Source organism: Mytilinidion resinicola (genome assembly GCF_010093595.1).
Source record: "Mytilinidion resinicola strain CBS 304.34 unplaced genomic scaffold BDZ99scaffold_15, whole genome shotgun sequence".
Classification (NCBI taxonomy): Eukaryota; Fungi; Ascomycota; class Dothideomycetes; order Mytilinidiales; family Mytilinidiaceae; genus Mytilinidion; species Mytilinidion resinicola.
The window spans coordinates 336,464-349,288 of record NW_022985451.1 but is presented as its reverse complement, the minus strand read 5'-3'; the positions used below and the strand labels follow the sequence as shown (position 1 = coordinate 349,288).

The 12,825-nt window shown below is 54.9% G+C and overlaps 7 protein-coding genes across 7 annotated transcripts; 2 read left to right on the top strand and 5 right to left on the bottom strand.

Moving 5' to 3' along the window:
• The first annotated feature begins 224 nt into the window (after positions 1 to 224).
• On the top strand, positions 225 to 2,496 carry BDZ99DRAFT_465518 (Clavaminate synthase-like protein). The gene is made up of 2 exons (XM_033720559.1): positions 225 to 720; positions 1,001 to 2,496. Exons 1-2 carry the CDS (start codon positions 368 to 370, stop codon positions 2,172 to 2,174), a joined length of 1,527 nt encoding a protein of 508 aa, XP_033573689.1. The 5' UTR covers positions 225 to 367; the 3' UTR covers positions 2,175 to 2,496.
• A 634-nt stretch (positions 2,497 to 3,130) lies between these two features.
• On the bottom strand, positions 3,131 to 4,788 carry BDZ99DRAFT_84378 (uncharacterized protein). The gene is made up of 5 exons (XM_033728956.1): positions 4,590 to 4,788; positions 4,445 to 4,532; positions 4,224 to 4,388; positions 3,384 to 4,173; positions 3,131 to 3,318 (listed from the first exon to the last, which is right to left on the bottom strand). The coding sequence occupies exons 1-5, from the start codon at positions 4,688 to 4,690 to the stop codon at positions 3,308 to 3,310; spliced, it is 1,155 nt and encodes a 384-aa protein (XP_033573688.1). The 5' UTR covers positions 4,691 to 4,788; the 3' UTR covers positions 3,131 to 3,307.
• A 646-nt stretch (positions 4,789 to 5,434) lies between these two features.
• Positions 5,435 to 6,528, bottom strand: BDZ99DRAFT_84332 (uncharacterized protein). The gene has a single exon (XM_033728955.1). The coding sequence runs from the start codon at positions 6,354 to 6,356 to the stop codon at positions 5,523 to 5,525; it is 834 nt and encodes a 277-aa protein (XP_033573687.1). The 5' UTR covers positions 6,357 to 6,528; the 3' UTR covers positions 5,435 to 5,522.
• A 313-nt stretch (positions 6,529 to 6,841) lies between these two features.
• Positions 6,842 to 7,197, bottom strand: BDZ99DRAFT_523296 (uncharacterized protein; the record flags this gene model as incomplete). The annotated part of the gene is made up of 2 exons (XM_033725795.1): positions 6,842 to 7,069; positions 7,150 to 7,197. The coding sequence occupies 2 exons, from the start codon at positions 7,195 to 7,197 to the stop codon at positions 6,842 to 6,844; spliced, it is 276 nt and encodes a 91-aa protein (XP_033573686.1).
• A 180-nt stretch (positions 7,198 to 7,377) lies between these two features.
• Positions 7,378 to 8,793, top strand: BDZ99DRAFT_465514 (fumarylacetoacetate hydrolase domain-containing protein 1). Its single transcript, XM_033720558.1, has 4 exons — positions 7,378 to 7,513; positions 7,569 to 7,594; positions 7,657 to 7,868; positions 7,993 to 8,793. The coding sequence occupies exons 1-4, from the start codon at positions 7,475 to 7,477 to the stop codon at positions 8,418 to 8,420; spliced, it is 705 nt and encodes a 234-aa protein (XP_033573685.1). The 5' UTR covers positions 7,378 to 7,474; the 3' UTR covers positions 8,421 to 8,793.
• BDZ99DRAFT_537536 (uncharacterized protein) lies at positions 8,436 to 9,801 on the bottom strand (the record flags this gene model as incomplete). Its single annotated transcript, XM_033726616.1, has 2 exons — positions 8,436 to 9,002; positions 9,068 to 9,801. 2 exons carry the CDS (start codon positions 9,799 to 9,801, stop codon positions 8,513 to 8,515), a joined length of 1,224 nt encoding a protein of 407 aa, XP_033573684.1. The 3' UTR covers positions 8,436 to 8,512.
• Positions 9,802 to 10,212: 411 nt separating this feature from the next.
• Positions 10,213 to 12,581, bottom strand: BDZ99DRAFT_479123 (uncharacterized protein; the record flags this gene model as incomplete). Its single annotated transcript, XM_033722213.1, has 4 exons — positions 10,213 to 10,598; positions 10,649 to 10,827; positions 10,868 to 11,581; positions 11,647 to 12,581. 4 exons carry the CDS (start codon positions 12,579 to 12,581, stop codon positions 10,213 to 10,215), a joined length of 2,214 nt encoding a protein of 737 aa, XP_033573683.1.
• Between the last annotated feature and the right edge of the window lie 244 nt (positions 12,582 to 12,825).

The window sequence follows — 12,825 nt, the reverse complement described above, 5'->3', positions numbered from 1 at the left end:
GACTCTCTTGTATGAGAGTCGATGGATCTAGTGTGAGAGGTTGTATTTGTGGGTTGTGTTGTTGAAGTGGTTGGTGATGGAGAAGAGAAGAGGCGGGCGTCGCTGGAGAGAAGTTTGTAAAATTATCCAAATTGCGCTAATCCAGAAACGTCCAAGCGCCAAGGTCTAGCACCACAAAACCGACTGCCACCGCCACCTGGGCAGCATCCACGGCTCACGGGTGGCGATGACTCTTCACTCTTCCGTGACTAACTAAACGGATTTCCTAGATACTGACCGGGCCTCTGTGTCATCGTAGGGGTGCTGTCCCGCGGGAGGCGTCGTACATATTGTTCCTGGTTCTTTGATCGCATTCGGAATAGCGAGTATGGCTCCCTCCGCGATGCCTGTGGAGGGTTTCTCTCACGTAGAAGAGGAGGCTATTGGCCGGACAGCAAAGAGGATAAAGCTCAAAGCTGCTCCCATCGAGAGTGATGTTGAGGAAGGGGATGCTGTTACCATTCCGAGTCACCCACTAGGCATCAGGCCTTCAGGGAATGCATACACAGCCTCCCATGATATCAAGACAGCGTGCGGGCCTTTTGCTAGGATTCCCGATGAGTTACTCATAACTCTGTTGGAAGGCCTAGACGCCCAGGAGCTGGTGAGGCTTGGGAGCACGTGCAAGGCCTTCTATGCTTTTACGAGGCTAGAGGAGCTGTGGAGGACTCTTTTCATAGAGTATGTATATTCCTTTCGGTTCCCATTTGTATTGCGGAGGATATATGGGTTTTATGTCTATTCAGCAGTCTTCTCCGTCGTTTGCTTTTCTAGTCTTCATAATCTTCGGCATGAAGCCACGTCTGATCTCGTCGGCAACGATCTAGCCAAATAGACAGATCCTCCAATCAAGTCTTCTGCCGATTCCAGCCTCTCAAGATTGGACGTGTCTTCCCGTTATACAAAACCGCAATCAAAGCTAGACAAACGGCTTAAGAGCACTGCTGATCAAAAATCTCAGATCGCCTCCAGATGATTTTGTATGGAATGGAACATGGCGGTCGACCTATCTCCGTCTCCCAGCATCGTACACCTCCCTCGTCTCCTGCAGGAACCTCTTCTCCGACGTCCTTTATCGTCCCTTCCACTGCACCTACACGCCACTAGAGCCCTACACTACCAACATCCCTTCGCGCAACTCCATTCCTCGCCTCTCCGACCTATCCCCTGAAGAGTTCTCCGACTCCTGGACCGACAAGCCCTTCGTCCTCACCACCCCCGTCAAACAATGGCCCATCTACAACCACTGGACCCCCTCTACCCTCGTCGCCAAATACCCCGACGTCAAAATCCGCGCCGAAGCCGTCGACTGGCCGCTCAAAGTCTACACCGACTACATGAACAACAGCCTCGACGAATCCCCCCTCTACCTCTTCGATCGCGCCTTCGTCGAAAAGCTCTCCATCGCCGTCGGCCGCGACACGCCAGACGCCTCCTACTGGCCGCCCACCTGCTTCGGTGAAGACCTCTTCAGCGTCCTCGGCGACCAGCGCCCAGACTGCCGCTGGATGATCATGGGCCCTGCGCGCAGCGGCAGCACGTTCCACAAAGACCCCAACGCGACAAGCGCCTGGAACGCCGTCCTCACCGGCCGCAAATACTGGCTCATGTTCCCCTCCTCCCCCACCACAGCCCCGCCCCCCGGCGTCATCCTCTCCGCTGATGCGTCCGAGATCACATCCCCCCTCAGCATCGCGGAGTACCTCCTCTCCTTCCACGCCCTCGCGCGGCGCACGCCCGGCTGCCGCGAGGCGATCTGCCACGCTGGTGAAGTGCTCCACGTACCGTCCGGCTGGTTCCACCTCGTGGTAAACTTGGACGAGAGTCTCGCGCTGACGCAGAACTTCGTCCCGCGGCGACGGCTCGCGGATGTGCTGGGCTTCCTGCGGGACACAGGGGACCAGGCGAGTGGATTCAAGGATGAAGTCACGGATCCGTACGGGTTGTTTGTGGAGAGGCTTGGGAAGGAAGCTCCGGAGGTGCTGGAGGAGGGGATGAGAGAGCTGAAGAAGCGGGATGGGGCGAAAATAGTCGCGAGGAGCGAGAAATGGGAGCAGTTGGTCAAGAAAGACGAGGAGGACGGTGGCGGGTTCTCCTTTGGGTTCGGGGATGATAGTGATGAGGAAGTGCCGTAGATTTTGTCCAGGGGGGGCTTCGAATAGCTTACTGGGTCGACAAAAGTTGTGTATATATGGTGTGATTCAGGGAGTGATTTCATAATCCTATTGCTTAAGCCTCTATATTGGGACCCATCCAATATGAAGCTGTAGTGGCTCCGATCTGAACCTTCCAAAACGTGACATTCATGATTCACAAACTTGGTTAGGCTAGGGGCGTCTCACAAGGTTTAGTAGGGTTTCAAAATGCATGTAGATATGGTGTGATTTAGGACGTCTTCTCACTTCCTATTGCTCGAGCGTCGATATTAGCCCTCCTCCAAATCAAAGCTGTACCGGCTCCAATATAAAGCCTCTAAAACGTGACATTCGTAATTCATAAACTTTATTAGGCCAGGGGCGTCTTACAAGGTCTACTAGGCCTCCAGAACTAACACACATACGGTGTAATTGAGGTGTTTTCGTTTCCTATTGCTTAAGCCTCGATATCAGCCCTTCTCTAATCTGAAGCCGTAGAAGCTCTAATCTAAACCTTCCAAAACGTGACATCCGTGATTTACAAACTTCATTCGGCCATGGGTGTCTTACATGGCCTACTAGGCCTGCAAATAGCACGCGCACACAGTGTGATTTTAACACTCATTTTCCATTGTATTCTACATAGACCCCAGACCGGCTCACAGCCAAATAACCGCCCGAAGGCACCCTATTCCAAGGGACAAGGAAAAGAAAAGGGAAAACCACCTACAAATTGGGCCTGGTTCCGTACCGATTTGTCAGCTGGTTTGCCACATTGAGTGGCTTCAGTTGGTTTCCTAGGTTGTCATTAGCATCTGTCAGATAATGCGATTCACATCCAAAACTCAATACAGAACATCCTGACTGCAAAATCAAGGTGAAAAGTATTGCTATTTGAGGTTGAGCTAGAGACCCTGAGGTCCTCCATATAGCCGCATCTTTGATGCAAAAGGGATCTAGAGAGAAGGTAGTCTTGGGGTTGATACGGATTACCTTTGGGGAGACTTCGAATTTCTCCTCACTCTTCCATCGCTTGAGCTGGGGAATGAGATTTACCCCGGTCGCGGGAGTGGGATGAATGACGGCTGAGCGAGCGGGAGCGCTTCCGTACTGCACTACGTTTGCTCGATGACCTAGGGGAGTTCTTGTTCAAATCAGCTCGTCGTCCTTTTTCGTCATCAGAGGGAGATGGTGATATGGTGGGCCTGCGATATCCCTTCCTCCTGTCTCTCCTAGGGCTGACGGATGGTTCACTCCAGCTCGGGCTTCGTCGACGACTCTTCTCGCCCCGGCGTCGAGGCGGGGAGCGACTGCGTGAAGACACGATGGACACAGAACGAGCCCTCCGAGCTGCCCGTGGCCGAGGTGACGGTGAGCGCCGTCGACGAGGCGGTGTGATGCTCCTATCTCGCGCATACCTAGTTCTACCTCCTCCTCTGTACCCTCGGCGTGATGGAGACCTAGTCCTTGATCGGTACCGAGAGCGCTTCGCTGGGGGAGAACGCGAGCGGCTGGACGATGACACGCGGCGTCGGGGTGAGCGTGATCGCACCCTGCCACGATCATGGCCACGGCCTCGTCCCGGCGCGTAGGTGTCTGCTTGGCGTCGCTCGCGCGGGGAAGGGCTGCGACGGCGAGGTGGAGACTTGTCACCGGTGACGATCTCCGGAGACCGGGAGGGACTAGATGAGGTGTTCCTGCGGCGCGGTGGAGATCTGGATCTGCTGCGCCCGTTACCACGACGGTCTCCTGGGATATAGGTGTTGCGATCTCGCTGAACTAGAGCGCGTCTCGGCGGAGATCTAGAATCGCGGCGTGGTGAGCGCCTGTCGTGATATCTGCCGCGGTCGCCTCGATAGCCACCACGCGGAGGTCCGCGACCTCGTCCTCGTCCGCGCTCGGTGCGCTCTCGGAAACGAACATCGTCGATATCACGATCTCTAGTGTCATCTTGTTCTCGACGCTTTCTAGCTTCGGTCGCCAGTCGTTCCTGCTCAAGCTTGGGTAATGTTAGAGAAATAGCGCATTGGTGATTTAGAGGACACTCACTCTCTCCTGGATGAGCTCTTGCTTCTTTGCCTCAAGTAGTTCCTTGGGGACTCCGGATGGGCTGTTCTGGGCGCTAATGCATAGTAGCCAAAGCTCTTTGCAGAAGGAAGCAGCGTCTTTTTCGAGAAACCCAGTGAGCGCAATCTGGATCGATTTGATATCCGGCTGGTGAGACCATTAGCAGGGGGTCAAGGGTCGTTGATGTGTATCAGGCAACGTACGCGTTCGACATCCAGCAGGTTGAAGCAAGTCTCAATGACGATATCGTCCTCGGTTCCCATGATAGTAGTGATTTTGTTTGTAATCCATCTACGGTAGCACCGTCAAGTTAGCGTAGATCCCATGCGCAAGGAAGTGTGGACTGACTTCTTGAGGACCTCGATGTTGACCTTCTTCGTGTTGACCTTGACGTCAAACTCCGGCGGGAACTTCGTAGCCTTCAACAACTTCTGATCTCTGGTGGCCATCGTGGGCGTACTCGGCGCGGGATCGGCGCGAGGATTTGCCCTTGAGGTCGGCCAGTGGTGATTGACGAGACGTGAAGGAAGGAAGGAAGGTGATGAGGTGGAGGAGGTGAATGCGCGAGGCGAGCTGCGGCTAAACTTAAAGCTGCCGGCTCCACTATATTTTCCGCTCCGACAGGTCACGTGCGCCACACGTCATTCTCCACCTGCAATGCGCCCTCCCGCTACTATCAACGTCTCGGGCCTGCAAAGGGGGATGGGAGAGTTCGGTGATAATCAACGAAAGGATTCCAGACACTTTCTCACAAAGTTCAAATCACAACATGAAGTTATCCTCTCCGAACTCCTTAAAGGCAATGTTCTTCATCTGCACTCCATTTCATGAGAATGTCAGATTCTTGATATCGAAATAACTACTTCGTATTAAATGCCTTCCTAAACGAGTTCCTGCACGCCTTCTTCATTTTTGCGCGCTCTTTCTCTCACAACACCTGCTTATACTCGTCTCGTCTTGGTCTCTCGTCCCTTCTCCAAATACCTTGGAAGTCGCCATGGCTTCTCACGACGAAATTCCCTTTTCCTCGTTGCTCATCGCCGCTTAGTGCTCCACCATCGCTCCACCAGCATCCCAACCAGCATCTTTCATTTCCGCCCGCCATTCTTTACTGCTTCCATCCGTATCTCCTCCCTTCTCGGCCGTGATTTCAATCCTCTTCCTATTACAAGATGGAAGGCGAATCCCAGTCTTCCAACAACCCAGCCATCACCGTTGACGCACCGGCCAGCGAGTCCAGTGAGTAACCAACTGGATGAGACGTCACCTATGCTGACATGTTCACACAGCTGAGACCGCTCCACCCGCCGAGATGACGGTCACGACTGAAAAGGGAGCCGAGGCCAACGTCGCTGTCGCCGATTCCGAGGCTGATGTCGCCGTCAAAGAAATCAAGCCAGCCTCCCCACCAGCTGAGCCAGAGGCTGCCGATAGCGCGACTGGGACAAAAGAAGAGCCCACAAAAGAGCAGCAGATAGACGACAAGCCGGATATCACAGCAACAGCAGATGGTGATGCGACTGCCAACAATGGCCAGCAGAAAGTGGTCTCGAGGTCCGCTTCTGTCGCCGCTTCAGCGAGGTCAGCAGCCGCCTCTGAAGCGGCCTCTAGACGGTCCTCAGCTGTTTCTAGAGCTGCTTCAGTGAAAGAGGAGCGCGAGTCCGCAGCTTCCTCAGCGGCGTCTGAAGCCGAGTCCAGAGCCGAGACCGCTAGAGAAGACCAAGAGGGCGCCGTGGCAGTATCGGTTGAGCAAGGTGAGTATCTCTGCTTGCACAACGGTTGTACATGTACGATACTGACCACCATCTGAGCAGACCCGTCCTTGAAGAAACCTGCCACAGTAAACACGACCTCCACTGCCACCAAGATTCGCAAGAAGGACAAGACCAGGGCATATACCCCCAACTGGGTGTACGATGCATTGCTCGGCCGCGAGATTGCTGCGGAGATCAAGCCGAAAATCAACGAGAAAGCTGGCCGTGCTCCTCCCAAATTCGACGCAGCAACTTGACACTCATTTTCGCCCCCATTTCTTTCTCCTATTCCCTGGTCTTCCCTCTTCCTCCTGTATTCTGTCTTGAACAGGGCAACCGTGGTACCGCTCACGCACTTCATGTACCCTACCGTCCTAACACCATCATTCCTACACTCTTGATGCTTGCCCTAGCCGTAAGCAGGAGACACCTAATTCGAGACTGTTGAATACTAGAACTCTTGTTCGTTCGCTATGATCTTGATCGAGAATTTGCTCTAAGCATGAAGCAGTGTGATGTCCCTTTTGAGTGGCCGAATGAAACTCTGCAGTGATCATCAAAGTCGCTGTTCGCTCTGCCCTGAACTCCCTCAAGCACTAAACCGTGGCATATCAGCGTAGGCAAATCATCTCGCCACTACCATTGCAAACGTGAACGGTGGTTCCCCTCCCTCTACACATAGCGCAATTCGTGGGAGAGCTTGAACTCATGTGGCGAAGCCTTTCTCCAGCGTGGATAGCAAAACTTGCAAATCCCACATCATCCAATACCTCTTAGTGATACCGGGTATAACCCCCTTCCAGACTCCAAACTCCAACCCAATCCCAAGCATCCCCTCCTCCCCGCTCACCGCGCCCCAACGGCCCTCCTCACACTGCCCCTCAACTCCACAAGCTCCTGATCCGGTTCTCCGTCTCCATGCGCCACTTTGACCGCGTAATGCAGCTCCACCAGATCCTTTGCGCGCTTCAAATCCGTGTCGTCTTCTTTTTTGGTGGCACTGGTAATAGGTTTCAAGCTTGAAGGGGAAGGATGTGGGCGCGCGGAGACGAGGGAGAGGGCTGCGGCGGGATCCTATGCGTCGTGTAAATATACGGCAATTATGGACATGGAGATGGGGGGGTTCGGGGGTGGAGGGGTGCTGGACAACGTACGCAGACGCGGAGGGAAGTTAGGTCTGAGAGGATCTCGGCGATCTGCATATTGGATATTGCCGTAGAAAGGAACGTTCGGTGCTGTATACCCGCGTGGAATTGAAGCAGGAGCTCGAATGAAGAATAGGTTGTGGTGGTTGTTAGAGACGATGACGACTATGTCGTGAAGTGGGACCTCTCCCGCGCTTCGGCGAAAAGAGCTCCGCTCAAACCTCACCTCCGCATTCCCTACGAGCTCCACCGCCCCTTCCCCCCGCCAGGAACCACCCTCTTCCGCTTCTTGTTCATATAAACCTAACTGCACGAATTGCGTCTCGTCCCCAAAATGGCAACCATAGCGTCCGTACGGGCCAATTGCCGCAAGGTACCCGCCCCGCGTACCCCCCCACTTCATCCACTCTTCCTAACATTTTCGGCAGGTTATGTGTATAGGCCGGAACTACGCGTACGCCCCCTCCCAACCTCAAGCTGTAGCTCCAAGGACCGAGTCTGAGAGATTACCCACAGCGACCATATAAAAGAATTGAATAGCGCGCGTCCAAAACAACCGTTCTTCTTCCTCAAGCCCCCAAGCGCCATACTCCTCCCCGGCGCGGGGCCAGTGCTGCGGCCGCGGGGCGTCACGATGCATTACGAGGTGGAACTAGGGCTAGTCATGGGCAAAACGGTGCGGGATCTGGACCCGGAGGATACGAAGGGGGCGTTGGATTCGATTGAAGGTATATATACTCGAACACGTTCCCATGTCTCACCCACTGCCTATACATGGCTTAAGACATGCTACCAATACTCAAAGCACTCGTACAAGAAAAAGCAGAATATCTAATAAAGGTTGTGAAACAGCATACCTCCTCGCAATCGACATGACCGCCCGCAACGTGCAAGACGAAGCCAAGCGCAAAGGCCTCCCCTGGAGCATCGCCAAAGGCTTCGACACCTTCATGCCCGTCAGCAACCTGATTTCCAAGTCACGCATCCCAGACCCGCACAATGTGCATCTCTGGCTTAGCGTCAATAATCAAGTGCGCCAGGCCGATAGCACCGAGCTTATGCTCTTCCGCATTCCGAGGCAGCTGAGCGATATTAGTAAGGTGATGACGCTGGAGAAGGGCGATATTGTACTTACGGGGACACCGAAGGGGGTGGGAAGTGTGAGCGCAGGGGATGTAATGAGGGCTGGGTTGAAGATTGGGGGGAGGGAAATTCATGAGGCCGATATCGAGGTCGAGGTCGTGGAGAGGGAGGGGCCTTATGAGTTCAAGGAAACATGAGAATCAGAGGAAAGGGGCCTTCGTGTTGACGGTTGATGATAATCGGGAATATTGCCCGTATAGGGGCAGCCTGGGTGTAAATAGATCGCGATCTAGATACCAGCCATTGCGGCAAAGGTCTCCATGTCGACCTCTTGTGGTATCTCTCTCCTTTTACGCTTCCGAGGTGGCTCTGCTATTGGCTCTGCTGTTGGCTCTGCCGCGAAGAGGTTCTCCCACGTGAATGGGCCTGAGACGATGGCGATCTTTGGTTCGATCGCGGGACGCTGTTCTGGAGGCTTGATGGCAATCAACTTCTCTTTGACGGACTTGGCCTTGCCCTTCATCTGGCTGCTCTTCGCCTGACTGCTCTTCTTCTGGCGTGTGTCCTGGTTCGGCGCTGCTTGTCTCTTCTTCCTCGAGTTCGCGGCACCTGGTTGCTTCTGTGTCAAGCCCATGTCCGACCATGTTTGAGACGGCTGATCAACAATTTGGGCTTGTTGGAATGACGGTTCGTTGTACCGTGGCGCAATTCTGACCGACCGGCGCAATGATGCTGAGAAGGCCGGTGAGTTCTGGAGTTGCGTGCCACTATCGGAAGAACTATCAAAACGTCAGCATAACCACTCCTCTGCGTAACGAACTTAGTCCGTTCGCGCCTCCCATACCTTCTCTCAATCGTCTCCACCGGCACGTCCTGCGTACTCTCCAACCCCTTCTCCACCTCCAAGACCTGCGTCGTCCTCTCCAAATCCCTCCCCTCCAACAACCCCCTCAACCTCTCCACCTCCCTCTCCAACCCCCTCTTCTCCCTCCCCATCTCCTCATTCCGCCCCTCCAGCAACTCCAGCCTCCTCACCAACTCCCCCGCCCGCCTCTCCGCCTCCCTCCGCCCCGCCTCCACCGCATCCAACCGCCGCGCAAGCACCTTCACATCCCCCTCATCGTTCTTCCGGCTTAGCCCTCTCTCCTCTCCCTTCTTCACCTCTCCTTCCAACCTCTGCATCCTGCCCGCCACCCCCTCCACAACCCCCCTCAACACGTCCCTCTCCCGCTCCCCCTCCTTAACCCCCACCTGCACCTCCACCAGCTTCCGTGCGATCCGCTCTACCTTCACACCCTCCTCGCGCATCCGCGCCTGCCGCTCCTCATCCAGCTTCTCAATCCACTCTTTGACGTCTTTATCGTCGTCCTCGATCGCCGCGACGCGGGCGGTCAGGGCTTTCGCGTCGGCGACAAGGCGGGCGAGCTTGTCGGCAGGCGCAGTGGTGGAGGCGAGGCGGGTGGAGAGGGATTCGGCGGTGGACTCGAGGGTTTTCATGCGCGTGAGGAGGTGGGCGTGTTCGCGTTTGAGCTGGGCGGCCCAGAGGAGGGAGGTCGGGGAGGTGGGGTGGGTTGACATTGCGACGTGTGAGATGGCGGGAAGCGGGATGGGATGGAGGGTGTTGTGATGAGAGCGTGTGTAAAGGGCGGTGTGATGCCTATTGTGAGAAGATCGTGGTTAAGGATGTGAAGAACGGTGACGTTGCGGTAGTGCCTGCAATGTTGGTCTACTGGTTGAACGAGGAGAGAAGGGGGTGGAGACTTACGAGTACTCAATGGCATCAATTGACACCACAATGCTGACGTATCCTGCCTGTGGTTAGTTGAAGCAGTTGCAATCCACGACACGTCGTTGAGATAGACTCGGAGCCAAGACCGCGCCTCAAGCCCCCCTTGTCATCATCACCTTCAGGGCTCACCACTAAAGCAAATCAGAGACGTGAAAGATAGAGTTAAAGGTATCTTATTTCATTGCTATCCAGGACTTGTGTCATGAGGCAATGCCCTTCTTGGGTCCCTTTGGAACATCTGCCATCTCTCCTTTCTTGATGATGCGGATCTTGGTGTCCTTACCCGCAGCCGAATCCGTGGCCGATTCTGCCTCACTATCTTTGTTCCGCTCCCCAACGCTGCGATCGTAGCTGCTTGGGTCGATGCCCAAGATACCGCCCACGTTGTTACGGTCACCGGGGACAGAGAACTCGCGGAAGGCATAGCGCCATTCGTTCAAGAACCCACGAAGGGCTTTGCCCACCTTGTCTTTGCCGTTCTTGGAGTGGTGGCCTGTGCCTGTGATGGCATACAGGGGACGAGAAGATGATTGGTGCTTGAGGAGGATGCCCTCTAGGTAGGACACGGCCTCTTCGGGGTGAAGACCTGGTAATATGTCAGGAGGCGAGAAGAGCACATCGAGTTCAGCAACTTACCATGAAGGTCAACATATAGCTCAAGCGCACTCCCACTGTCCTTATTACGCTCCTCATATAAGTACTGTGCAGCTTGCCGATGAGCTTCCCGCATGAGGTTGTTCTCGCTCTGGCCACGGAGACTGAGAGCTTTAGCCGCACGAGAATCGCTACGATTCCATGCTTGTGCCGCACTGCTACTGTTAGCTTGAGCATCAACTAGGATAAATTATTACACACCTCTGCAGGAACTTGTTTCTCATACTGCCGTGCTTGAACGCATCGGCTCGTGCCTGAAGATATGCCTTGTTTGCATTTTCGCCGGTCTCCAGCCATGGGATATGATCTGGGGCCGGGATTGCTTGGGCTGCAGCGCTGTTTTCTCGACTGCCATTGAAGCTTTTTGCAGGCCGTACACCCTTGCGCAGCTGGGCAGGACTGGGGGACGGTGACATCCTGACCAAATCCGCGAGACTGTTAGGTCCGCCATTTTCTTTGTGCGCATGGCCATGTCCTCGCTTTCCATGATGTCTCTTACCTGCCTTGGCTGCAGCTGCAGAACCTAGACTCGGAAATGCTTCATTATCATCTACAGCTGGGATGGACGGCGTGTTCGCACGAGAGTGGTGGCGGCTTCCTGGCCTGGAGTGAGACTGGCTAGAGTTGCTTGGGGTAAATGTCGGGAAGGGGCTCAAGCCTGGAGGAGGCGAGGTGACAGTTCCACCAGTGCCGTAGAGCTGTTCTAAAGCAGTTGGCTCAAGTGCCTGAAGCTGTTGCACCCACTGTGGGTTGAGAGCCGGAAACGAATCATAGTCCTGCATCTGGAAATTGGGAACCGCTGCTTGGATGGGAGGTGTGGAACTACCTTCCAATGCCAGGCGGGACATGAGAGTGGACGGATCATGGGAGAAGATGCAAGTTGTCCCGGCTAGACAATTTCCTGTCATGAAATATCTGAAGGATAGGATATTAGCATCTTCTGCCTAACACCACGAATCGACGAAGCTGGAATGACTTACTTGCACAGTGTTTTACTGGGGTCATGACTGAATCTGCAATCTGCTCGAGCGCAATGTCCGCTCTGGAGGAAGTATTTACACACAATATTGCTCTTTGCTTGTCCCACCGGAGTAGATGGACGGAATGCCGGGCTCAATGACTTCCCAATTAGGTAAGTATTTTGGCCTTCGGCAGTGGTGGCTGGAGTATGTTGGGCTTCGAACGCCTGGGGAATAAGCGATATGATAGTCGCACTCAGGTCATAGTTGTTCGACTCCAGAGCTCGCTCAAGGTCTTCGTCTGAGCGGTCATCTCGAAGAATGGAGCGAAGCATGTCATACGGGCTCATGTCTGTTATCTGGGGTTGAACCCATTCGGCCGCAGCGCCATTGAGCGTGCCATCACCAGTGAAGGAGGAAGTCTCGCTCCTCCCTGAATCGTCGCCAACGAGCCAGTCGACGGTGTCGCTGCCAAGGTCTCCATAGACATCAGGGGTAGGACTCGTCTCGCTGGGTTGATATGCACTGAGACTGGGACTATGGGGGATATAAGGACTCGAAAAGGCAAGCCGAGGAGAGGGACGGGGAGAAGTGAAAGGAGAGCCGTTCGAAGACCTAACCCTCGAGAAGCCAGGCGGAGCAACCCCAAAGCCCGGCGGAGGATGTATCATCCTCGGAGACGAGCTCACGGGTGTCGGGGCGCGCCCAACCTGCCAAGGCGCAGGAGAGGGACGGCGGATCACGGTATGGCGGCTTGGGGGAGGGGAGCTGGACGAGTTACCCGCGTCGCGAAAGCGCCAGAGACAATCGAGGACTGCATTTTCCAGTTGTGGTCCCGCCAAAGTGGTCCTTTGGCGCAGTAGCTCCTCGAGCTTGTCCGTCCGATCGTCATCTTCCAGGGAGTCGTCCTGCAGTACGGGCAGACAAAGCTCGTACACCTCGTCGGATACCCCCATTGTGACACGGTGTGATAGATGAAGTCGTCAGGTGAGAGGCGCTCCAGTTGTCGGCGAGCGCGCAAGGTAGAGAGAGTGTTGTTGTGGTAGGGGTGAGTGAGGGTTGAGGGGGTGCGATCGGCGACGTCGCAGATCGTAGAGGTGTCGGAAGAAGCAAAGAATGACTAGCCACGGGGCTGCCAGAGGAGAGGAGAGATTGGACGGGTCGGTGAGCTAGGAGGCAGGGAGTCGTTGAAGTGAAGTG